Source organism: Grampus griseus (genome assembly GCF_964374135.1).
Source record: "Grampus griseus genome assembly, chromosome: 16".
In the NCBI taxonomy this organism is placed as follows: Eukaryota; Metazoa; Chordata; class Mammalia; order Artiodactyla; family Delphinidae; genus Grampus; species Grampus griseus.
In genome coordinates, this window is record NC_139010.1 from 26,395,297 (window position 1) to 26,420,356 (window position 25,060).

Sequence of the window (25,060 nt, forward strand, 5' to 3'; positions counted from 1 at the left end):
TCTGATGTAAGTTTGGTTCTCTCTTCCATCAGGATCCTGTGACCCAGATTGATATATCTTTAAATAAATAAAGGTCGAATCCGTCCGATCCCCTTCCCACCTTCAGCAATCTCTGTCAGTCTTCGAGCACCGCCGTCGGGTCACATTTTCTGTGGCCCCTCCTGAATGACGAAACAGGGGATAGCGATTTCACTCCGGGGCTTTTCCGGAGATCTAGGTCTTCGGTCCTGATGCAACTCTCCGGCTCTTTTACACAAAGCGTTTTGGAGCAGAGGGGCGCTAGGACCCGGCGGACGCCCGGGGCCTCTCGGCCGCAGCGGGCGGGGGAGGCACAGCCGCACCTCTGTCCGTCCTTAGGGCCGGCGGGTGGGTCAGTGTGTCCCTCTGATATGGCTCCCAGCTCCAGAACCAAGCGCTAGGAACCGGGGCCCATCCATAGTCTTTTAACCACGTTTCCCAAACCCCCTCCTTGGAGGCAGCTGGAGGCTGGGAGCGGACCCCACCCCCCCAATTAATCCATCCCCTGGGGCTGTAGAGTAACAAGCGGGCGGGCAGGTGGGGCCGCCAGGAAGAGCGAGCACGGTGCCCGGAGCTGCCCAGTCTTTGGACCCCACCCCCATAACCCGACCCTTCGTAAGGAAGGGTTAGCGTGGGGTACGTGCGCGAGGGCCGGTGGATTAACGTCTGCTCCCCGCGCCGCCGTCCCACTGGCATCCACTTGTGCGCCCAATTGTGCCCAGAGCTCGCAGGCTCTCAGACGCTGAGGGCAACCGTCTTCCCTGCTTGTTGCCCCCCTCAAGTTCCCCTGCCTCTTCCCCCGAGCGGCCGCGGCCTACCCCCTCCCCCAGCAATACGACCCTATAATAAACAAGTCTTTCCTAGATCCTCCCCTGCCGCGACCGCCCTCGGGGACCTTGGCAGCTGCAGCCGCCGCGGATCCCTTTCCAGAAAGGGGGCGTGGCCGAGGCTCGCGGGTTTGGCCGGGTGCTTTCTGGGGCCCAAGGGGGGCGGGGCCAGGCGGCTGTCACCGGGCAGGAGAGAACGTTGCGAACGTGCGCCCAGAGCCCATTGGTCGAGGTGGGCCACACTCCCGGGTCTGGATTGGGCCGCGGCGCGGAAGGGGTGTGGCCTCTTCTCACTAGTCCTTATAGGTCTCTCTGCGCTGGTACTAGGGACCGCGGCAGGCCGAGGGGGAGGTGCGGGTGGGGAGAAGGGACAGGTCCGGGCAGAGCTCGGGGGTTGGCACCAGTTCGCGCACGCACTTGTCCCAGTTCTAGCTGACCGCAGTAGCTGGTGAGTGTCCCTTCTCTGTGTGCTGGTCGCTGCGCGGAGAGGCCTCAGCCGTGGGGATCCTAGCGCTCTCAGTCTGGAGCAGCCCCCAGACTGACGCCGGGCCCGCGCCGCTCTTGTCTTACAGCGTCTTCTGCGCTCCAGTACCCTGAGCTCATCTGCAAACGTCCTGGCGTCCGTCCTCACCATGCCTAGCCTTTGGGATCGCTTCTCGTCGTCCTCTTCGTCCTCGTCCTTGTCCCGAACTCCCACCCCAGATCAGCCGCCACGCTCAGCCTGGGGGTCGGCGGCCCGAGAAGAGGCACTCGGCCGCTGCGCGAGCCTGGAGAGCTCGGACTGCGAGTCCCTGGACAGCAGCAACAGTGGCTTTGGGCCGGAGGAAGGTAAGCCGTGGGCGGGAGCCGGACGCGAATAGAGGGGCCGGGGAGGTGAGAAAGCACCGCGCTGGAAGGAGTCAAAGCCACTTTGGCTTCCTATCCCATCAGAATCCGGATTGTGGAAGGAGGCGGGCAGAGGAGGGGCATTGAGGTATAGGGTACGAGAGTGGGGCGGAAACTGAGGCACAGAGTGGGAAGGAGTGCTGCTTTCTTAGCGAAACAGCACCTCCCCGTTCAGAGCTGTTCTAACTGCCTCCCCTACGTGCTTTCCCTTGCAGACTCTTCTTACCTGGATGGGGTGTCCCTGCCCGACTTCGAGCTGCTCAGCGATCCCGAGGATGAGCACCTGTGTGCCAACCTGATGCAGCTGCTGCAGGAGAGCCTGGCCCAGGCACGGCTGGGCTCGCGGCGCCCTGCACGCCTGCTGATGCCCAGCCAGCTGGTGAGCCAGGTGGGCAAAGAACTACTGCGCCTGGCCTACAGCGAGCCGTGCGGGCTGCGGGGGGCGCTGCTAGACGTCTGCGTAGAGCAGGGCAAGAGCTGCCACAGCGTGGGTCAACTGGCTCTCGACCCCAGCCTTGTGCCCACCTTCCAGCTGACCCTCGTGCTGCGCCTGGACTCACGCCTCTGGCCCAAGATCCAGGGGTTGTTTAGCTCCGCCAACTCTCCCTTCGTCCCCGGCTTCAGCCAGTCCCTGACGCTGAGCACAGGCTTCCGAGTAATCAAAAAGAAGCTGTACAGCTCAGAGCAGCTGCTCATTGAGGAGTGTTGAACTTGGGTCTGGGGGGCCGATACTGACCCCATGACAGAGACAGTTGAACTTTTGGGGTGGACATTGGCAGGCAGAAGCTGAGGGACTGCTGCCTGTCGTTAGAAAACTGACAACAGCCACCTGTGGGGAGGAAGGTCAAGGTGAGGGGAACACGGTGTTTCCCTAGGAAGCTCACTGAGGTGTGGACAGGTGGCTCCCACTTGGGCTCACACGCTGCCCCTCAGTACTGTAGCATGAAACAAAGGCTTAGGGGCCAACCAGGCTTCTGGCTGGATGTGTATGTAGCATGTACCTTATTATTTTTATTGTTACTGACAGTTAAGACAACAGTGGTGTGACAGAGCCACGAGAGCAGCTGGGCTGCACTGGCATCTGCAAGGGATGTGTGCTCACGGTAGCCGGCTCTGGTGGGGGGGGGGGAGGTCATCGAGGTGGTTTGTGTATCTCATGGTCTGAAGGGACCAAATGTTTGTTCTTTGTTGTTTTTGTATCTTTTTTTTTTTTTTGATTGGAGCTTCACTACTGACCTGTTCTAGGCAGCTATCTTACAGACGCATGAATGTAAGAGGAGGAAGGGGTGGGTGTTGGGATCACTTGGGGATCTTTGACACTTGAAGAAAAAATACACCTGGGAGCTGCGTGTGGCCCATCCCTGGATGTGTAGTGAAGGGTTGAACTGTGAGGGGATGGGGCTGATTGGGGTGGGGGCTGGAACCCCTCCCTCAGAGGAGTACCATCTGGGTCTTCCATCTAGAACTGTTTACATGAAGATACTCGCTGTTCATGAATACACTTGATGTTCAAGTATTAAGACCTATGCAATATTTTTTACTTTTCTAATAAAAAAAAAATCATGTTTGTTAAAACGGTTGCCTCTCATCAGTGCCATGAAATAAAAGGGAGGGGGGTGGGCGCTGGAAAAGGTGGGTTTCATCACACTCTGGTGCAGCTGTGTGTTTCTCTGTCCCTTTCTGGGGCTGCCTGCCAGCTTGGTCATGGAGGTATGTAGACTGAGTGCCATCTGTGTCAAAAACGCAGCCTCCCTTGGCTCTGCTGGCTGAGGCTACCAAGGGAAAGCACTGGAAAGCCCTGGAAGATAGGGAGTGAGTCAGACCTCTCAGAGCCACAGTCTCAGTAGAAAGAGCTCACCTGGCTGCCCTGGGTTAGAAGGGCCTGGTACAAAGGACTCCTGAGCCCAAGGTCCTTCCAGGCACTTAAAGGACGGCAAGAGGCTTTTTTCCTTGTGAAAAAAGGCACAGTTCTATTTGTTCTGCAGTGAAAATCACACATTTTATCTCTGGATATGAAAAGGCTAGGGAGCAGGAGCATTAAGAAACGGAGTTTGAAAAAGACTTAACTTGGTTCAAGCCTCTGACTAGACACAGAACCTAGGGCTCGGAGAGGGGCATGACCTCCAGGCAGGAGCAAAACACACAACATATGTAGGAGGTGTGGTGAGGGCTTCAAGAGCCCGGAGACTACAGGCCTGTCTTCATGAATGTTCTCGGTGACCTGGACTCATCGCACTCTCTGGGCCCCAATTTCATTATCGGTGAAATTGGGATTGGGCCAGATGAAGGCCAAGGCCCTTCCCACTCCTCCCTCCCAGTGACTCTCGGCCAGTCCTCCCACACCAGCCTCTGGAGGGTTGTTATCTCCCTTGTTTCTCTTCCTGGTCTCAGACAGGCCTTGTTTGCCCAACTCTAAAACAGTAGTTCTTCCACTTGATTGTATACTCAAATCTCTTGGGGCCTGAATTAAACACATATCTCCCTGCCTTGGAGGAGATTCTGATCACATGTGTCTGGGGCAGGGCCCCAGGAATCTGCATTTTCATCCAGGATCCTGACACAGGGTCTTGAACTTTGGGATGGTTTAGAAGACTCGCATCTCTTTGGTAGAGATGACTTGTTCCCCAAAATGAATGAACTGTTTAGAACTAGATTTGAAAATGGTGGTAACAAGGAAGAGGGTGGCCAGAGTAGTTTTAAGAGCCCTTACTTCTTAGCACATCCTCCTAATAGCTACCCTGGGAGGGGTGGGTAGGGCGGGGGTTAGTGAAGTTTTACAGATTAGTAAACAGAGGCCCAAGCCCTTGAATGATGGTCTTCTTCTGACCATGGCTGACCTTGCCCGCTCTCAGCCCCTCAGGGTGGAGGTGAGGGTGAAGCAGGCTCAGCACTTGGGTGGTATCTGGGGGCACTTTCCCAGGAGTTGAGATCAGGGCCAATGCTCATGGCTGTGCTTCCCTGACCCCCAAGGAGGAAAACAAAAAGCCGTGTCTGGCTCCAGAACAGAGAGTCTCATTGGTGTTTGGAGGCAAGAGCTAGATGGGGAGGTAAGCATTAACCCTCTCCTAGACCGGGAAGCAGCAGGCACCCTCAGCTCCTTCTCTTAATAATTATTCTTTGTCTTTAATTTTTGTCAATTTGATTACTATGTGTCTCGGTGTGTTTCTCCTTGGGTTTATCCTGCCTGGGACTCTCTGTGCTTTCTGGACTTGGGTGGCTATTTCCTTTCCCATGTTAGGGAAGTTTTTGACTATAATGTCTTCAAACATTTTCTCAGGTCCTTTCTCTCTCTCTCCTCCTTCTGGGACCCCTATAATGCGAATGTTGGTGCATTTAATGTTGTCCCAGAGGTCTCTTAGGCTATCTTCATTTCTTTTCATTCTTTTTTCTTTATTCTGTCCCACGGCAGTGAATTCCACCATTCTGTCTTCCAGGTCACTTATCCGTTCTTCTGCCTCAGTTATTCTGCTATTGATTCCTTCTAGTCTATTTTTCATTTCAGTTATTGTACTGTTCATCTCTGTTTGTTCTTTAATTCTTCTAGGTCTTTGTTAAACATTTCTTGCATCTTCTCGATCCTCCATTCTTTTTCCGAGGTCCTGGATCATCTTCACTATCATTATTCTGAATTCTTTTTCTGGAAGGTTGCCTATCTCCACTTCATTTAGTTGTTTTTCTGGTGTTTTATCTTGTTCCTTCAACTGGGGCATTGTCCTCTGCCTTTTCATTTTGTCTATTTTTCTGTGATTGTGGTTTTCGTTCCATGGGCTGCAGAACTGTAGTTCTTCTTGCTTCTGCTCCTAAGTTCCTTCTCTTGGATGGTCAGATCGAGGCTGGAGGAAAACTTGGGCTCCCATGAAGTCTCAGCTAAGACGCCCTTTTCTGAGGCCAGACTGCCTTTCCTCATCCTCATAGGGCTTGAAAATACCCCCAAATAGGACAGAAAGACCTAGAAAATCCCCCCAAATAGGACAGAAAGAGCCCCAGGTTAGGGCTCTTAGGTCTCCTAAGATGTGGCAGGGAGCTTTGTCCTAGGTATTGGGCTTTTGAAGAGAAGATGGAACAGGCTCCCTTGTTGCTAAGACTGAAAGTTAATAAAGCATATGAGACTTCCACATAAAATCCAATTTTGGAAAATGCTTTCAGAAATCGTTCTATTTAGCCTATAAAATTTGTATTGATTCCCTCCCTTTGTATAGGAGTCCCTCCCTCCCTTAGTTCTATTTCCCACCCCAACAGAATACTACTGGAGAACCTACCATAGCTCCCTATTATCAGATTCCACTGCCTGCCTTTGAAGACCTTTGGTATCAGGCCCTATTCACCCTACCCAGGCTGACAGCCTCTACCACTCTCTACCACTCCCCTGGCCTGCCCCCTCCTCTAGCCCCAGACTCTGCTTATTCCAGTACCCTCCACCAGGGATGTGATCCCCCTCTTCTGCCTGAAAACCCTTCCCTTCCTTTAAGGCCCAGAGCAAGTTCCAGCCCTTTTATGACTCCCCTCTCCCTCGCCCAGCCTCATCCTTCACAATTGCAGTGTAGAAAATTCAGCAGTTTTCCAATCTCATTGTATGCACTTGTTTGGTATCCCACTCCTGGGTTCCCTTCAAGCCTGGCTGTCAGACTGATCATCTCCCTCTCCCTGGGCTCAGACAACACAAGATTCCCCCACCAGCCTCAGACTCTAGGCTAAGGAGAGAGGAGGGCAGGGTACAAACACTTCATTGTTTTACTCTGCCTGCCACCTAGTTTAGAGGAATATAGAGGTCCTAGAACGGAAGTGGTATCTTAATGCGTAAGACCACCATGCAGTAGAGTTAGTGAAATCTGGATTCAAATCCCGGCTCAGACATTTCTTAGCTGATGACCTTGAGCAAGTCACCTTCAGTTTCTCTTCTGTAAAATGGGGATAATAGTGAGGAAATGATGTATTCAATATATAAAGGTATAACTGGAGTTCACCACTGGCAGAGGAAGCCAGTGGCTGGGCAAGAGATGGGGGGCCTGGGCTGCGGTGGAACAGGCACCCTGTGATAGGGACCACCTTTGACTGCCTCACCTCTGGTCCGCCTTTCCTCTAACGTTCAAAAGTCATCATCTTGACAACAGTCACGTCAATATGTAACCTTAATAAATTCTGGTAAAAAACATCACTGTGAGCTAATGTGCTCAGACTGCTTCACTTCTAAGTGGTATTTTTCTAAGCCCAGTGTATATTAAGCACCCTAGATAAGGTTCCTTTAATTCTACCTCATGGTTCAGAAGGAAATTTGAAGGCTCAGAGTGGCTCAGTGAGCAGGGCTGCAGGGCTAAGATGGGAAGTGTGGTCTCCTACCTCCTGGGCCTTTCACTCAATCCACTGAGCTCTCCTGGTTCCTCAGTTAAGGTGTCCTGGTCAGCCTCACCCTGCTTTCACTGCTGGAGGTGGCCAATGCTGCTGGGGCAGCCCAGTGGAAGGCTGCGAAAACATGAGGAACAGAAACCAGTCCTAAGTAATAGATTATTACAGGACTCTGTAATTATCCTGAAAAGGGGGCTCTTTATGAAGGAATCACGAATTAGAAAACAGTCCATTAAACCCAGACACGTCCACGCATGGGCCCAGCTGGGGAGTCTCCATCTCAGTCCCAACAATGGGCAGCTGCATGGAAACATCTGTGGCCATGTGGTACCAATGGCTCTGAGGGCAGACACTGATAGACTGTCACTTGATTACTGCATTCATTCATTCAACCTATATATAATTAAATGGGTCCATGGAGCTGCTAGAGAAAGCCAAAGTGGGAACCCATAAGAAGCTGATGTCAAAATCAAAATTCTCTCTCTTTCTCTTTCACACATGCTCCCACATAATCACACACATACATTTACAAGCAAAACTGTGGGGCATAAGAAAAAAGAGAAAATGGGCACACATTCAATTTTCCCTATCCCTAACTTCCCAGGGAAAAAAAAAATCTAACAGTATAGAAGGATTTTTAAAATTTTATTTTATTTAGTTTTGGCTGGATCAGGTCTTAGTTGCAGCACACAGAATCTTCGTTGAGGCATGTGGGATCTTTCGTTGTGGTGTGTGGGCTCCTCTCTAGTTGTGATGTGCAGGTTTTCTCTTCTCTAGTTGTGGCACACAGGCTCCAGGGCACCTGGGCTCTGTAGTTGTGGTGCGCGGGTTCCAGAGTGCGTGGGCTCTGTAGTTTGCGGCTGGCGGGCTCTAGTTGAGGTGCACAAGCTCAGTAGTTGTGGCACGTGGGCTTAGTTGCCCGGCGGCACGTGGGATCTTAGTTCCTCGAACCTATGTCCTCTGCATTCGAAGGCGGATTCTTTACCACTGGACCACCAGGGAAGTCCCAATACAGAAGGATTAAAAGTATATAAGATAAAACAAATTAAACTGTATACTTCAAATGGTGAATTTTATTGAATGTAAATTATATCTTAATACCAGAATTTTTTTTAAGTATATATATACAAAAATTTAAGTGGATCACAGTCCTAAATGGAAGAACTAAACTATAAAAACTCTTAGAAGAAAATATAGGAGTAAATATTCATGATCTTGGATTAGGCAATGATTTCTTAGATATGACACCAAAAAGACAAGTTTAAAAGAAGATCAACAAGTTGGACTTTATAAAATTTTAAAACATTTTTGCTCCAAAGGACATAATCAAGAAAGTAAGAAGACAGCTCACAGACTGGGAGAAAATATTTTGCAAATCATATATAAGATAAGTGATTTTCACCTAGCATACATAAAGAACTCTTGCATCTTAATTAAAAAATGAGCAAAAGATCTGAATAGACATTTCTTCGAAGAAGATATACAGGGACTTCCCTGGTGGCAGAGTGGTTAAGAATCTGCCTGCCAATGCAGTGGACAGGGGTTCGATCCCTGGTCTGGGAAGATCCCACATGCCTCTGAACAACTAAGCCTGTGAGCCACAACTACTGAGCCCACACACCACAACTACTGAAGCCCACGCACCCTACAGCCCATGCTCTGCAACAAGAGAAGCCACCGCAATGAGAAGCCCATGCACCGCAAGGAAGAGTAGCCCCGGCTCACCACAACTAGAGAAAGCCCACTCGCAGTGATGAAGACCCAATGCAGCAAAAACAAAAACAAACAACCAAAAAAACTTGTGGGAAAAAAATTTTTTTAAAGATATACGAACGCCCTATAAGCATTTATGAAAAGATGTTTAACATTACTGGTCAGTAGGGAAATGTAAATCAGCGCTACAGTGGGATACCATTTCATACTACCAGAGTGGCTATAATCAAAGAGGTGGATAAGAACAAGTATTGGCAAGGATGTGGAAAAACTGGCACCCTCATACATTGCTGGAGGGATTGTAAAATGGTAGAGCCATTTTGGAAAATGGTTTGGTAGTTCCTCATAATGTTAAACATGCAGTTACCATATGACCCAGCAATTCCACTTCTCAGTATATACCCAAGAGAAATGAAAACATATGTCCACACAAAAACTTATACATGAATTTTCATAGCAGCATTATTCATAATATCGAAGTGGAAACAACCCAAATGTCCATCAACAGATGAATGGATAAACAAAACACGATATACCCATATAACAGAATATTATTTTTCAATAAAAAGAAATGAAGTAATAATCCATGCTACCACATTTGATGGGCCTCAAAAACGTTATGCTAATTGAAAGAAGCAAATCACAAAAGACCATATATTGTATGATTCCATGGATATGAAATGTCCAGAATAAGCAAATCATAGAAATAGAAAGATTAGTTGCTTAGGCCTGGGGGACTGGGAGGAGTTGGGGGTGAATGCTAATAGGTATAGAGTTTCTTTTTGGGGTGATGATAATATTCTAAATTAGTATATTCACAGAGTTGCAGAACTCTGTGAATATACTAAAAACCATTAATATAATAACTGTTATATAATTAGTAATATAATAATTAATATAATAAAATTAATATAATTTAATAGGTGAAATTTATGGTATGTAAATTATATCAATAAAACTGTTTTTTAAGTACATGTTTTTCAAATCCATAGAATTGAACACCTAATAAAAGGGCACATTTTACTGTATGCAAATTATACCTCAATTAAAAAAATTTTAACACACATGAAAAAGTACATAAAATGAGCTCTAGAAGTTTTAAAACATAAATTATAGCTCCATAATTAGGGTCCCATTTAGTGTAAATACGGTAAATTTTTCACTAAGTAAAGGAAAGCAAAGAGAAGCCATGAGCCTTTTGGTTCAAATTTTATATATTGTCTGTCTCTGCTAACAGAATGTCAGCCTACATTTTTTGTGTGCCTAGAACAGTGCCTGGCTCATAGAAAATTCTCAATGCACATGTATGGAAGAAAAGAAGGACAGAAAGGATCATGACATCTCAAATCCACCATCTCCTGGAGAGGCCCACTGGAGCCACTTCCAAACACTTTTTTTTAAAATTGTGATAAAATACACATAACATAAAATTTACCATCTTAACCATTTTTAAGTGTACAGTTCAGTAGTGTTAAATATATTCACATTGCTGTGAAACCAAGCTCCAGAACGTTTTCATCTTGCAAAATGGAAATTTTATACCCATTAAATAACAATATCCCATCCCCCACTGCCACCCAGCCCCTGGCAATCACCATTCCACTTTGTGTCTCTATGAATTTGATGTCTCTAGATACAACACATAAGTGGAATCATACAGTATTTGTCTTACTGTGCCTGGCTTACTTCACTCAATACAAGGTCTTCAAGGTTCAATTATATTGTAGCAAATGTCAGAATTTCCTTCCTTTTTAAAGCTGGCTAACATTCCACTGTATGGATATACCACATTTTGCTTTACCTTTCATCCATCAACGGACATTTGGGTTGCTTCCATCTTTTGGCTATTGTGAATGATGCTGCTATGAACGTGGGTGTACAAATCTCTTTGAGACCCTGCTTTCACTTTTTTGGGGTATATACTCAGAAGTGGAATTGCTGGATCATATGATAATACTAGTTCTAACTTTTTGAGGAACCACTATACTGTTTTCTATACAATTTGCACCAGTTTAAATTCCCACCAACAGTGCACAATACTTCTAAGCACTTTTATGCCTCTCCACATCTCAGCCCAGGTCCAAATTACCCCAACAGTCAAGCCCACTGCACCCACGCCTACAGGTAGTAAGGTGTAAAGAGCCAAATGAGGGCGATGGATCTGCAGTATCCTATATGTTCTAGGAATTTGGAGACAGAGTGAGGACAGGTTCCCAGAGGAGGACGGATGAGAGTTCAGCCCTGAGCATGTGAAGGCAGCTTTTCTCATTCTCTCACCTAGGCCTCCCCCCAGCCCACATTCCCATTCCCTCGGAGGGGAGGGGAGGGGAGGGGGTAATCTGAGGGCTGGTGACAGAATAGTAGAGCTGATTTGGGCTGGCACATCTCAGAGGACAGGAGAGGGGCTTGGGTTCCCAGGAGAGAAGGGCTGAGGACTGGAGAACCTGCCCCAGTGGCCCCTAACCAATTCTCATCCTCCAAAAATTTTGACTTTTGCTATCACTGACTGAGCAAATATATTACAAACCTGTGACTTCAGTAACAATGTTAAGTGAATACATATTTTACTCACCAAAATTGCATCTACGGACATTTAAAAAGCAGCAGGACAAATGTGAGCCAGATGTGCTGTGGACACAGTGTACAGATGACACCGGGCAATCCTCCTTGGAACCTGCCAGCCCCCGGTGATAACTTCAAACCCTCTTTTAAGTCCCCCCAGAAGTTGGCAGCTGGAAGAATGGGAACTGCACACTCCACCAAGGGGCTAGAGGAAGGGCAGACCTAGGGCTTATATTTATCTCTACATCTTTAACTCACTTCACGTATCACCATTCCTATGAAGGAGGTACTGTTATCATTATTCCCATTTTACAGATGAGGAAACCAAGGAACATGGAGCAATGGAATGAGCTTCAACGGGAGAGGAGAGACCCGCAGTCTAGCATGATTTTGCCATTGACCTTGTTCCTTTATCTTTGAACTGAGGGGTTGGGACTGGATGACATCAAGAGCGATTCTTTACAGCAGAGCTCAGCTGCCAGCTGCTGCCTCTCCCCAGCCCCACCCTGTCACTGTTCCCTGGGTTCAAGCCTGGGGTGGGTTGGGGGTGGGGGCAGGAGGAAGAACAGAGGCCGCCCTGCAGGGCACTGGGCAAATGCTTGACTGCTTTCTGGGGCAAGTCCAAGTCTGGAAGGAGAACGTTAAGAAGAAATTTCCATGGCCCTTTCCTCAGCCAGGGATTTTCCACTCTGCCCAGGCAGACATGCCTCTCCCAGGACCTGGCAATCCACAGGTGTTAATGAACGGCTGGGCTGAGTGCTAGGAAGAGTGTAAGACCTGATTCTGGTTCCAGCCCTAGGAAAAGGGGCAAGTCTGTGGGGAAGGCATGACTGCCCCAGAAAGATGAAGAGGCAAGATGGGAACTGGGATGTTGTAAAACAAAGTGTTCAGTCTTAGAAGAATCCCAGAGAGAGACCAGTGGGGACAGGAACCATCAGGGGAAACTTCCTAGAAGAGGGGACCTGAGCTGGAGGGCCAGAGGAGGGAGGAGGTTTTCCGGGGCAGACAGGAGAGAGGAGAGCAGATGAGATGGGGAATAACGTTGGACCAGCTTTACAAAGGTTGCCATGAATACAGGGATAGTGCAGTGGCCAGGAGAGAGTTGGATGAGAGAAGTGGAAAGTTTGGTGAAGCAGATGGTGCAATACAGGAGACAGATTGCAGTCACAGGGGCTTCGCAGTGGCCTTTGCACTAGCTGTTCCCTCTGCCGGAAACACCCTTCCCTCACAGCGTCACGTGGTGGTTCCACGTCGGTCATGCTCCACAGGGGAACCTTCCCTCGCCACTCCTGCTACAGCAGCCTCTAGCAACATCTCCGTGCTTCATTTTCTCCCGAGCACTCACTACCTGCACATTCCCTGTTTCTTTCAGCGGCCACCTCCCTCCTGGAGGATGGGAGTTCCACAAGGGCAGAGGCTGTGATCTGGCTTGTTCTTCATCGACTCCTCAGAGCCAGGCACATAGCAGCCCTCCATAAATATTGTTGAGTTTAATTGAACTGCAACTGGGTGCTATGATAAAAGGAAGCCTATAATAATATTGTCGTTTTTTTCCTGAGCACTACTATATGCCAGGCACTGTGCTAAGCGCTTTACAAACATTATCTCATTTATTCCTCTGAACAATTCTGTGAGGGAGGTACTACTATTATCTCTCTCTTAAAGGTGAGGAAATTGAGGTCCAGAGAGACTGGTTACGTTGCTCAAGGATACACAGAACCAAAATTTGAACCCACACGTTTACCCTCTCGACTAGCACTATCTGATAGAAATAAGAGCCACATGAGTAATTGAAAATGTTTCTAAACATTTTCTACGTTACAAAATAATTAGGCAAAGGTAATTTTAATAATAGTTTAAACATTTAATAATATTTAAAAATTTAATCTGATATATTAAAATACTATCATTTCAACACATAATCAATATAAAAATATTAATGAGATATTTTTACATTTTATTTTACTAAGTCTTCAAGATCTGGTGGCTAGTTTACATGTAAAACCCTTGCTAAATTTTTCTCAGAAAACGATCTGTATTTAGAGTTCCTAAAATCTGCAGTTGAAAAAGTAGATCCTCACATTCAAGTTGTTCCAAACATACTTGTGTTTTCTAAGCACTGCATGGAGTAGCACTTTTTAAGCTTAAATGTAAACTGGTTAAAATTAAATAACATGATAACTCAGTTCCTTGGCTGCACTAGTCACATTTCAAGTGCCCAACAGCCACTCGTGACTAGTGGCCACTGTGGGCTGTGCAGCCTCATCTGGTGTGAAGGCAGGTTGGGTGCGAGAGGCCCGGGGGAGGGATTTGGAGCAGACTGGGGAGTGGCTGTGGAAGGGAAAGGGTGGAGAGCTGAGGTGGCAGATCTGGGCCCACCTAAAAATGAGGCGGGATGACCAGTCACGAATCCCACCAAGTAGCACATGTCTGGCCCACTCACAAGAGGATCCCCTCCCATGGGCGCTATGTGGGTCTGGGCTTCTGCCCACCAAGAAAGCGATGGCCCTAAGACCCCTGGGTGGAGCAAACGGTGGCTCCTCTCAAAGCTTCTATCCTTTCCAGCACCACTATTGAAGGGGTCCTAGTGGGGTGCCTGGATCTGGGCAGGCTCAAGCTGGGGATGGAATGATCTCCCTCTGCCCTCCCAGACCTGTGGGCAGCTGGAGGGCGTGGCCAGGAGTGGGGCCCTGGCTAAACAACTCTGGAGTCAAGTACACCTGAGTTCCAAACCCAGCTCAGCCAATTCTTTGCAGTGTGACCTCAGACAAGTCAAGTCCCCTCTCTGAGCTCTGGCTTCCACATCTAGAAAATGAAGACCAATAATGAAATGCTTGAGACTCTGATGATACCTACAGACTGCCCAGCTCATAGTAAGTGGTCAATTAACAACAGCTAGTCTTCCTAGATAATGTCCTTTTCCTGTTAAAAACAAGAAAGTAGACTGGAGAATGTTCGCGATCACTGGAAAGGAAACAGTCCAAAGTGAGCTGTAGACGGAGTGAGTTAATCTGGGTGTGTGAGGTCTCCCTCTTCAGGGCTCCCGCACTTCCCCTCTGTGACACAGACCCGGTGAACTGCTGGGAGCGGGGAGGGGTATATGCCACTCCCACAGGCCCTGGGTGCTGAAGCATGACGTAAGAATGGCCAAGGGCCACCTTCCAGAAATGGGGAGGGTGAGTCAAACTGAATCAGGTGAGGTCACCCTGGGTCCCTGCAGTTACTCAGAGTGACCCTGGTACATGTCTGGCAGGAGTGATGGGTGAACTGGGCTCCAGGAAAGCAGGTGGGGCAGGAAACCACCCAAGACAAGGAAACTGAAGGATGGAAACTCCTGGCAGGCAGAGCATGGCCTGAGAGGCAGCAGGCAGAGGCCGAAAGTGGCCTTGGTATGGGTATTTCTGAGGGTGAGGCAGCTCCAACTCCCTCTCCCAGTCAGCACCCCACTTGAGCCAGGAATACTGGTCCTGGAGCCCAGCCTTCCCCAGTTCAACTCTCCAGCCCCCAAACCTTTGCTCTGCTGGGTCCTCCCAAGTGCGGGAGCTGAGACAGCCCTGAGCCGACCTCTGTGGTCTCTCTTGGCTCTTCACTTTGTCCTGCCAACATTCTCAACATTTCCTCCCTTGTCTGTCCCCCGCTACTGGGACTGGTGCCCCTGGAGGTAGGACAAGTGTGTCTTGCTCACTGCTATATGTCCCAGGCACAGCTCAGACCCCACTGAGTGCTTAGGAGATACTTGCTGGGGCAATAGACTCACGACCTTGGTGGGTTCTCATCGCATTTCTAACGCTCGTTATGTGGCTGGGGGTCAGCCTCTCCGAGCCCTGTCTCCACATCTGTAAAGTAGGAAACATAATCCCCACGAAGAGCCTGGGAGAACCAGGTCAGAAAGTGGGGAGGATGAAGCGTCCAGCCAGCTCTAGGAAGTTTCTGATGGGTCACACTTCAGACACAGCTGTGAGCAAGTCACCCTACAGAAGAGGAAACTGAGGCACAAGGAAGCCACGCTAAAAGCCTGCCCTCCCTGCCCCACCCGCACCCCCACCCCCAGCCCTGGTTTCTCCCTCTGGGATCTCTGGTTAGATCACTCTCATTCAATTTCCCTGGGAGTTTCAATCCAGAGGTCCTGAAGCGTGCCATCCTGTCCCTGCTTTGGGAGATGGCCTTTCCCCATCATCTTCCTGTATGGGATAAGGCCTGGCTCCTGGCGGTAGGGAGGGTGCCAGAGACAGCACACATGGCTGCCTCTGGTGCTGGGTGCTGGGGTCACAAAGCCTGGGCTGTGTGTGTGCGTGTTCATCACTCCAAAAATATTCACTGGATCCTCACTACACCCCAAGACGGAGGCAATTCAGCCTAATGGTGAGATGCTGGGACCCTTCCTAAGTTTCAGTCTCCTACCTGAAAAAGAGGGCTCTGAGCATGACGCACGTCCAGTACTCAGCACAGGGCCCAGCTCATCATTAACACTTAAGATATAGCAAGTGTTTTTGTTTGTTTGTTTTTTAGACTGTCTGCCCTGTGACGGCACAAGGGACACTTGTTTTGGCCATTCTTACCCACAGCCTCTACCTTTAGTAGATGCCCAGGTAGGTGAATGAATGAGTGGAAGGAAGGAGAGAAGGAAGCGATGGAGGGAGGAGGAGGGGGAGAAGAGAGGAAGGAGCAGCTCCGTTCTGGGCTCTCCCAGTTTCTGTGCCCACTGCACCCTCCCTCTCCCACCCAGGAGCTGCCTCAAGGCTCCTATCACTGTGTGCTGCTGCATGTGGTCTAGGGAGGAGAGTTGAGCTGAGATGGGAGTGCTGGGTCTAAACCCTGTTGCCAGCTGACTGAACTTAGCCTCCTCAGTAAAATGAGGATGATCGTACCAACTACCTCACTGAATTGTAGGAAGGTCCAAAAGATGTCTGTGAATACACTGAATACGTTTGTACACTGAAGAGTGTTAGGGATTAACCTGGTGGAGTGATAGGCAGTGTGGGCTCTGGAACCAGACTTCCTACATTCAAATTCCTGCTCCACTGATTGCAAACCTTGGGCAAGATGCTTAACCTCTCTGGGCCTCAGTTTCCTTATCTGTAAAACAAGGAAAATTACGGTACTCACTTCAGAGTTGTGAGATTTAAATGAGATAATGTATGAGAAGCTCTTAGATCAGTGGAGAGCGCATGGCAGGCACTCAATAAATGGTGGCCATGATAACAAAGCCTGCTCTCAGGAAGGATTCTGTGAATTATTTCTCACTAAAGTGTGAATGAGTAACAAGACTATGCCCCCTCTCTCAGAGGAATTTGAATCTTAACAGGAATTAAAGGAGTGAAATCCCATCTAATGATAGAATTTTTAAAAGTAAAGGAGGGGGCTTCCCTGGTGGCGCAGTGGTTAAGAATCCGCCTGCCAATGCAGGGGACACGGGTTCGAGCCCTGGTCTGGGAAGATCCCACATGCTGCGGAGCAACTAAGCCCGTGCGCCACAACTACTGAGCCTGCGCTCCAGAGCCTGTGAGCCACAACTCCTGAAGTCCGGGTGCCTAGAGCCCGTGCTCTGCAACAAGAGAAGCCACTGCAGTGAGAAGCCCACACACCGCAACGAAGAGTAGCCCCCGCTCACCGCAACTAGAGAAAGCCCGCGCGTAGCAACAAAGACCCAACACAGCCAAAAATAAATAAATAAAATAAATACATTAAAAAAAAAAAGTAAAGGAGGAATATAGTGGGTAGACAAGGGCCTTCCTAGGGTCCCTCACAAGCACGGTTGCTGCCTGCTGCACAAATACTGCCAGGTCCCAGAGGAGGACCACACACAGGGGAAGGGAGAACACAGTCTCAGTCCCCAAGGAACCTCCCCTCTGCTTGGAGAAACAGGAAGCAACTAGACCCCAGGACAGTGCATAACTTCAGCTAAATATGGAGTGCCTTTGGCAGCATGGTGGGCAACAGCCCAGGCTCAGCTATCAGAAAGGCTCCAGGAACCCTCTCGGGAACAACAGGAGCCAGGGCCAGAGGTGGGGATGGGCACCAGATGCGATGAGGACTGACCTGGGACCAGTGAGGAAGGGGTGGGGAGCCTCATCTTCCACATCTATGTTTTCTCTACTAGGACCTTAGTACCAGGCTGGCACCTGTAGTAGAAGGGCCATGCGTTCTGGAGTCAGACTGCCAGGGCTCAGTCCAGGCTCTACCTCTTTTCAACTGTGTGACATTTTGACCTCAGCGTGGAGGACACAGGTAGAGTTAGAAGCTGGCATCCATCTCCCATCTCTTCCGGTTCTTCTTTGGAGAAACATTCCTCCCGTCTTCCTTTTCAGCTCATTGGAACAGGTGAGGCTGCAGTCATGGGGCCTGTGACCAGACCCACCAATCAGCAATAAATCTTCCTGGGCAGGGCCTTTTATGTGTGGTCATGTGACCACCAACTGTCTAATTAGAGTAAATCCTGGGACCTGTGTCGCAATTGCTAAGAAGAGACCCTTTTCTACTAACCTGGAATTTGGGATGTTATGAACCTGGAGCCCCCGAAGACCACTCATGGCAGAGTGGAAGGATTCAGTGTTTATGACGTTTTTGAGCCTCCTTCAGTTTCCCAGAGCCAGTAAATTCTCTTCTTGGCATAAACCCGTTTGAGTCAGGCTTTCTGTCATTTGCATCAGAAAGAGTCTGAAATTTCCATGGTGAACTTTCTTAACCTCTCTATAAATTTCATTTTCCTCATCTACAAAAAGAGGATGATGGTAATAGCATTTCTCAGGAGAAAGGAAGGGTTGTTCTAGGATGATTAAAAGAATTGGTCAGGGTCCAACACTTCACATAGAGCCTGACATATGTTAGACATTCAAAAAGCATCAACTTTTAGGTGCTCTGTAAGTGTTTGTTAATGAATCTGGCCCCAGGAGGTGAACTGCAAGGGCATCTGGGAAAAAGCCTCTTCCTGTAACTCTGAGGGGTCCCAGGAATCTCTGGGGGTGGTGGTGGTGTGGGGGGCACTCTGCAGGGAGGACTGCCTTGTCCATGCAGATCACAGGTACCACCAAGAAAGACTCTAGTGGGGGTCATGATTAATTTTCCTAGCCCTCACGATCTAATCAAGCCCATTTTACAGGTGAAGGATGTGAGGCTCAGAGATCATGTCCAATCCAATGCTAAATCCAGCGCCCCTCTACTGGCTCAGTCCCTCCCTTGGAGCACGTCAGTGTGGTCCCATGGTGGGGCGAGGTCTCAATCCCAGCTAGGCTAAATTAAGTGGGTCCGTTGTTGTTAAATGAGGGCTTCCATTAGCAATTCTAGACAGTTTTGAAAGGGCAAAAAGGAGTTATAAACACTCTCTCCCTTCCTCCCTGAGGGCGGCTCTATCTTTAACCCGCAGTCTCCTGCACAGGGAACTTTCTGGAGAAGGCTCCAGGCGGTTTACCCCCCAGAGAGAGCCTGACGGCAGTTTTGCTAGAGGAAACCACGCAAGCCTCAAGGCTTGGCACTACCCTTCCTTCCGGACAGGCCAGGATGCCTGGAGGTGGGGGTGGGAACGGCACCTCCTACTTCCCTCCCGATAACCCGCCAACCCCCGCCGGATCTTTCTCACGTCTGGGAATTGAGCTCACCTTGGGCTTTTCCCACGTAGCCTCCTTGAGCCTCAGTTTCCTCACCTGTAAAACGGCACCCACCTATTTCAGGGTCGTTTTGAGGGCATAACGGAGGGAAAAGTCCCAGGGTGTTCAGCGCAAGGATCGGCAAAAAGTCATGAGTGTTCGAACCTCGCCCCAAACAGAGAGAGGGAGGCACCTGTGTGCTGGCGAGGACAGAGAGGATTCGAACCCGGGTCTTTTGTGACTCCAAGCCGACCTTTACCTCCAGTAACGTCTGCCTCTTTTACTAGTGAGATCCTCCCCACCCCCTTCCCTAATACTTTTCCTCCTCAGCCTCCCCCCACTCCCCGCCTCCACCTGACAGCCCTTGGGGACCTCCCAGCCGCAGCCCCAAGGAGCCAGACCTCCCGGGCCTGAACTGCTGGTAAGAAAAACTGTTTCCTCCCCGGTCCATTCACCCAGCTCCATGTCTAGCCAGCCCCGCCAGAGGAAAAGGCCAGCGAGATGCTCCCCACCTCCACCCGCGACCGACTCCTGGACACAGCTCCACTGTAGCCAGGATGTCCATGAGAAGTGGGATCATGTGCCCGTGGGTCTTCCTGCCGGATGGGAAGCGAAACCTGTCACCCCCTCTAATGCCCCAGTGGGGTCTCACCCAGTCTGCCTCGGGTTGGTGCCTTCCGATAGCGGAGGCGGGATCTCAACCTCCGTGGCCAATGAAAAGGCTCACGGGGGTGCTTTTAGTTGTCACGGCAACAGGGAACTGTATCTTGCTACCCCCATCCGGCGGAGCCCACTCTTCCAGGGACCAGCCAGGTCACAGTCTGCGGCCCCAGTTCTACCTTAGGTTGGGGGGGGGGCGGGTGTCAAAAGTAGAGGGCCAGTTAGGGCCCAAACCCTTCACAAATGCTGACCGTGTAGGTGAGCCTCACGTGAACAGCACTGCTAAGAGAAGGCTGCCTGCAGAAGGAACACTACGTACGAGTAGCGTTCTGTTAGAAGGGACAAGGACACCCAATGTACTGTATTGGAGCGGCCGGAGCACTGCAGGGGCAGGGCACAGGCCTGGGCAAATTTAGGTAGAAATGAGTGGAGTAGGTGCTTAGCACGCAGTTTAAGGCTTCCAAGCCGAGACTCACCCAGGACAGGGTGGGGGACCAAGATGAGCAGCCACAGCCGAACTGTGGGTCTCACAGACCTTCAGGCAGGAAGAGAGAACCAAGGGTCACCGAGGCCACTACCTTGCCTCTGGGCAGCTTGCACTCCATCTTCAGTACAGTTACGTCCAGCCTTGGGCACTCATTAACCTCGTCCTCTACCCAGGAAAGAGAAAGGTGACCAGGTTCATTGTCCCCATTTTACAGATGAGAAAACTGATGCCTGCCTGGTAAAGTATCTCACCCTTGGGCCCTAGGGCCCGGCGTTGGGTCCAAGCAGGGCTCTCCAGGCCTTTAATTCCCTGGCGTGGTAGCTTGTCCAAGGAAGCCCCATGCCACTGTTCTGATGCTGTCCACCCTTGCTGATGATACAGGGATGCTGGGGCCACCTGAGCTGCATATTTAACAAGGCAGGTAAAATAGCACAGAGAACCCCGCCCCTGCCTCTGATGGCTCTGGGGGTGGGGGGTGCAGTAAGTGCCTCCTTGGTCACTCTGAGAGTGAATGCAGCATCACTCCACACACCCCTTCTCAAGAAGCCCACAGTCTAGCATGTAAATTGGTGAAGCCACCATGGAAAATAGTACGGAGGTTCCTTAAAAAACTAAAAATAGGGCTTCCCTGGTGGTGCAGTGGTTAAGAATCCGCCTGCCAATGCAGGGGACACGGGTTCGAGCCCTGGCCCGGGAAGATCCCACATGCCGCGGAGCAACTAAGTCTGTGCGCCACAACTACTGAGCCTGCGCTCTAGAGCCCGTGAGCCACAACTACTGAAGCCCGTGAGCCACAACTACTGAAGCCCGCGAGCCACAACTACTGAAGCCTGCGCGGCTAGAGCCCATGCTCCGCAACAAGAGAGGCCACCGCAATGAGAAGCCCGTGCACTGCAACGAAGAGTAGCCCCACTAGTCACAACTAGAGAAAGCCCGCACGCAGCAACGAACCCAACGCAGCCAAAAATAAATAAACAAAATAAGTAAATTTTAAAAAAGATCCTAAAAATAGAGTTACCATATGATCCAGCAGTCCCACTCCTGGACATATATCTGGAGAAAACTCTAATTTGAAAAGACACATGCACCCTAATGTTCACTGCAGCACTATTTACAATAGCCAAGACAAGGAAGCAACCTAAATGTCCATTGACAGATGAATGGATAAAGATGTGGTATATAGACACAATGGAATACTGCTCAGCCATTAAAAAGAATGAAATAATGCCATTTGCAGCAACATGGATGGACCTAGAGATTATCATACTAAGTGAAGTAAATCAGAAAGAGAAAGACAAATACCATATGATATCACTTATATGTGGAATCTAAAAAAAATGATACAAGTGAACTTATTTACAAAACAAAAACAGACTCACAGACATAGAACTAACAAGCTTACAGTTACCAAAGGGGAAAGGGTGGGGAGGGATAAATTAGGAGTTTGGGATTAGCAGATACAAACTACTATATATAAAATAGATAAACAACAAGATCCTACTGTATAGCACAGGGAACTGTATTTAATATCCTGTAATAAACCATAATGGAAAAGAATATGTATATGTATGAATAACTGAATCACTTTGTTGTATACCAGAAACTAACACAACATTGTAAATCAACTATACTTCAATTAATACGAAAAAGAGGAAGAAGAAGCAGCCCACAGTCAAACAGAGAGACAGACCTTCAAGGACCGCACAAGTGTGAATAAATGCTGCAGGGACAACCTGGACAGAACACAGAGGCCTCACAAGAGAAGGGGTGCCTGAGCCTGCCCAGCAAAGCCAGGGGAGACCTCACAGAGGAGGCAGCCTTTCAGAGGTCACAAGACACGTAGGCCTTTGCCAGGCAGATGAGCAAGGGAAGGGAGTCCCAGGCAGAAGGAACAACATCTCCAAAGACCTAGAGGCCTGGGCGAGCCTGATGCATGGGGAAACCGCAAGTCAGGAGGACTGCGACAGGACCTAGGCTGTGGAGTGAATGCCCAGGACAGGACTGTGTGCCCTGCAGTTGGCTGTTTCAATACCCTTCTGAACCAGCAGGTACCCACATTTGTTTTTCTCCAAATGGTAGAGTCATAGACCCTCCAGAACCACTTCTGAAAATCCCACTTTGAGAAACACTGGATTAGAAGCTAACCACTGTCAACTACGGCTATACGCCAACAACGTGGATGAAATTCATGGTATCAGGTTGAGAGAAAGAGGCCAGGGACCAAAGAGTCATTCTATATGACCCACTTATATCAAGTTCAAAGGAGTCAGGATAGTGGTTACCTCTGGGGAGTGTGGAAGGTCTTAAGGAGGGTGTCCAGGGGACAGTAATAATATTGTGTTTCTTGATCTGAGTGTTGGTTTCACAGATGTGTTCTCTTTGTGAAAATTCATCCAGCTCTATACTTCAGCTTTGTATATTTTTCTGCACGTAGCTTCTACTTTAAAAAGAAAAAAGACTGCTTTCCATAAACATCAATGCAAAGGTAGATACCAAAATTTTGTGCTCACATAATCGGCTGTAAGCAAGGCATCCAGATGATATAGAATATGTTTATATTGATTTTTTTTAGAGTATTCCAAAATGAAAACACAAACATTTTATTGTCTCATAGAGGACTCTCAAGCTCCAGAGAACCCATCCATATACACACCCCCGGGGCCTGAAAAACCCCAGCTCAAGAGGAAGCATTACAATGCTCAGTCCTGGGCCTGGGAGATGGAAGATAAATGAGGGGCCTGGAGCCTCTTCCCGGGGGCAAAGGGAGGTGGTGTCCTCTTCCAATAGGATGTCTGGTGCTGGGAGGCTGAGGACCCCCAGGCAGAGGGGACTGTTTCCTCCAAAACCTCTGAAATGGCTGTGAGAGGCGGGTCTCCCTGGCTTGGCTATGAGCTCCTGGAAGGCAGGGGCTTCTTTCACTCTGTGTCCCTGGTGCCCAGACAGGGACCTGGCACACAGCGGGTCTCAGAGGACCTTTTTTGCCAGGGCATCTTTGCCGAACCCCACGTTGAGCGTGGAAGAGGGGGATCCATTGGGGAAGTTGTGGTTTCCAGTCACTGGCTGAGTTCCACACCACAGGCTCGCAAACCATGGATGGGCAATGTTGCACGAGGGATTCAAGGGTGGGGTTTGAGTTGTCCAATTCCCCCTGGAGAGGACAGCTGGATGCAGACAGGGCACTGAGCCTTGGCGATCATGAATATGGGCAGGAAATCCTAACTGTGCCTGCCCACCAGCCTTGCTGGAGTTGGTAACAGCCCAGCTCTGGGGGAGACAGACTGTTCCAGAACCCAGAAAGGGCTGCACCTGTGGGCAGGATGCTCAACATCCGCTCAACAGGTGTCTCCTCCTGTCCTCTGGGACATCCCTTCTCAGCCCTCCCCAGACTCAGCAACTCTTGCCCACTCTCAAGAACCAGCCTCCTTTCCCCGCTTTGCTGTCTCCCCTCAGCCAGCATTTCTTACACCACCTTTATGATTTCTGCCCTAACCTTGTGCTACCCAGAGTATTATTTACTTAATAGTTTTTCTTTAAAACAATGTTCAGTTGTTGTTATTGTCATTGTTGTTGTTTTAACTTGCCCTTGTTCTAAGCAATAATATTTGTGAAATCCTGGATTTGGTGTGTCAGTTTCATTTTTTTCTAACACACATTAAATTTTAATTTAAAATACTTGTTTTTGTATCACCTAAAATTACCCTGTGTACCACCACAGTGGAAATGATTTTGTACAATGGTTCAGCCAGGATGGGTGGTTATTATTATAAATAATAATTATAGCCTCATGTTAGCAGCAAGTTGTATGCCTCTTCCGTGCATCTGCATTTGCAGTCTCATTTAATCTCTCAGTTCCTGCACTATGGACGTCATTGGCCCCATTTTACAGGTGAGGAAACTGAAGCTCAAAGAGTAGTAGTGGGCTTCCCTGGTGGCACAGTGGTTGAGAATCTGCCTGCTAATGCAGGGGACACAGGTTCGAGCCCTGGTCTGGGAAGATCCCACATGCCGCGGAACAACTAGGTCCGTGAGCCACAACTACTGAGCCTGCGCGTCTGGAGCCTGTGCTCTGCAACAAGAAAGGCCACGACTGTGAGAGGCCCGCGCACCGCGATGAAGAGTGGCCCCCGCTTGCCACAAGTAGAGAAAGCCCTCACATAGATACGAAGACCCAACACAGCCAAAAATAAAAAATAAATTAATTAAAAGAAGGCTCAACATTAAAAAAAAAAAAAAAAAAAGAGTCGTAGTGACTTGCTTAGGGTCACACAGCCAGTTAGGATTTTGGTTCTGATTCAAGGGTCTAGTGGCTCCTGACCTGGAGAAGGCAGGGAAGCAAGAAGCATTTTTCTGTCTCCAACCAGACCCACAAGAGCCACAGGATGGCAACTCATGGAGTAGAGAGTTTGGATTAGACATGATGAAGGACTTCCTGGCTAGAAATGTTTAGACACGAGAATGACTGAGCAAGGAAGGGTCTGGAATGCCCAGCTTCCCAACTCCTCAAAACAAGGCTTGCCCAGCTGGGATCATGCCAGTGCTGCCTAGAGGCAGGAGGATGGACTGAATGACCTCTCCAGGCCTCATCCAGGCCCAGAGATTGGGTGCATGTTTCCCCAAAGCATCTATTAAACAAGGAAAGGCATGTGGAGGCTCCCACTTAAAGGAACTGGGAACACCTTGTCTTGGCCCTGCCTTGTGAGGGAGTGTCAGCAACAGCAGGTCAGGGTGGCAGGGCATTAGCTCGCCCCCTTCCCTTCCCACTGCTCTGGCAGCTCCCAGAACACATCTCCAAGGCTGGGAGTTGAAGGCCTGGCTGTTCTCAGAACCACCGGGGCTGCTTGGCCACCTGAGCCAGGGAACCTGCATTTCTTCAATCCTCTCTAGGGGATCCTTTTCAAAACTCCCTGATCTGAAAAGTTAGGCACATACTAACTTAAGGTGTTGCCTCTCCAGGGGATGAATTGTATTATTTTTTTTTGAAA

The 25,060-nt window shown here is 49.2% G+C and overlaps 1 protein-coding gene across 1 annotated transcript; it reads left to right on the forward strand.

Moving 5' to 3' along the window:
- The first annotated feature begins 1,176 nt into the window (after positions 1-1,176).
- On the forward strand, positions 1,177-3,305 carry DDIT4 (DNA damage inducible transcript 4). Its single transcript, XM_082673491.1, has 3 exons — positions 1,177-1,293; positions 1,418-1,673; positions 1,946-3,305. Exons 2-3 carry the CDS (start codon positions 1,478-1,480, stop codon positions 2,437-2,439), a joined length of 690 nt encoding a protein of 229 aa, XP_082529617.1. The 5' UTR covers positions 1,177-1,293; positions 1,418-1,477; the 3' UTR covers positions 2,440-3,305.
- The last annotated feature ends 21,755 nt before the right edge of the window (positions 3,306-25,060 follow it).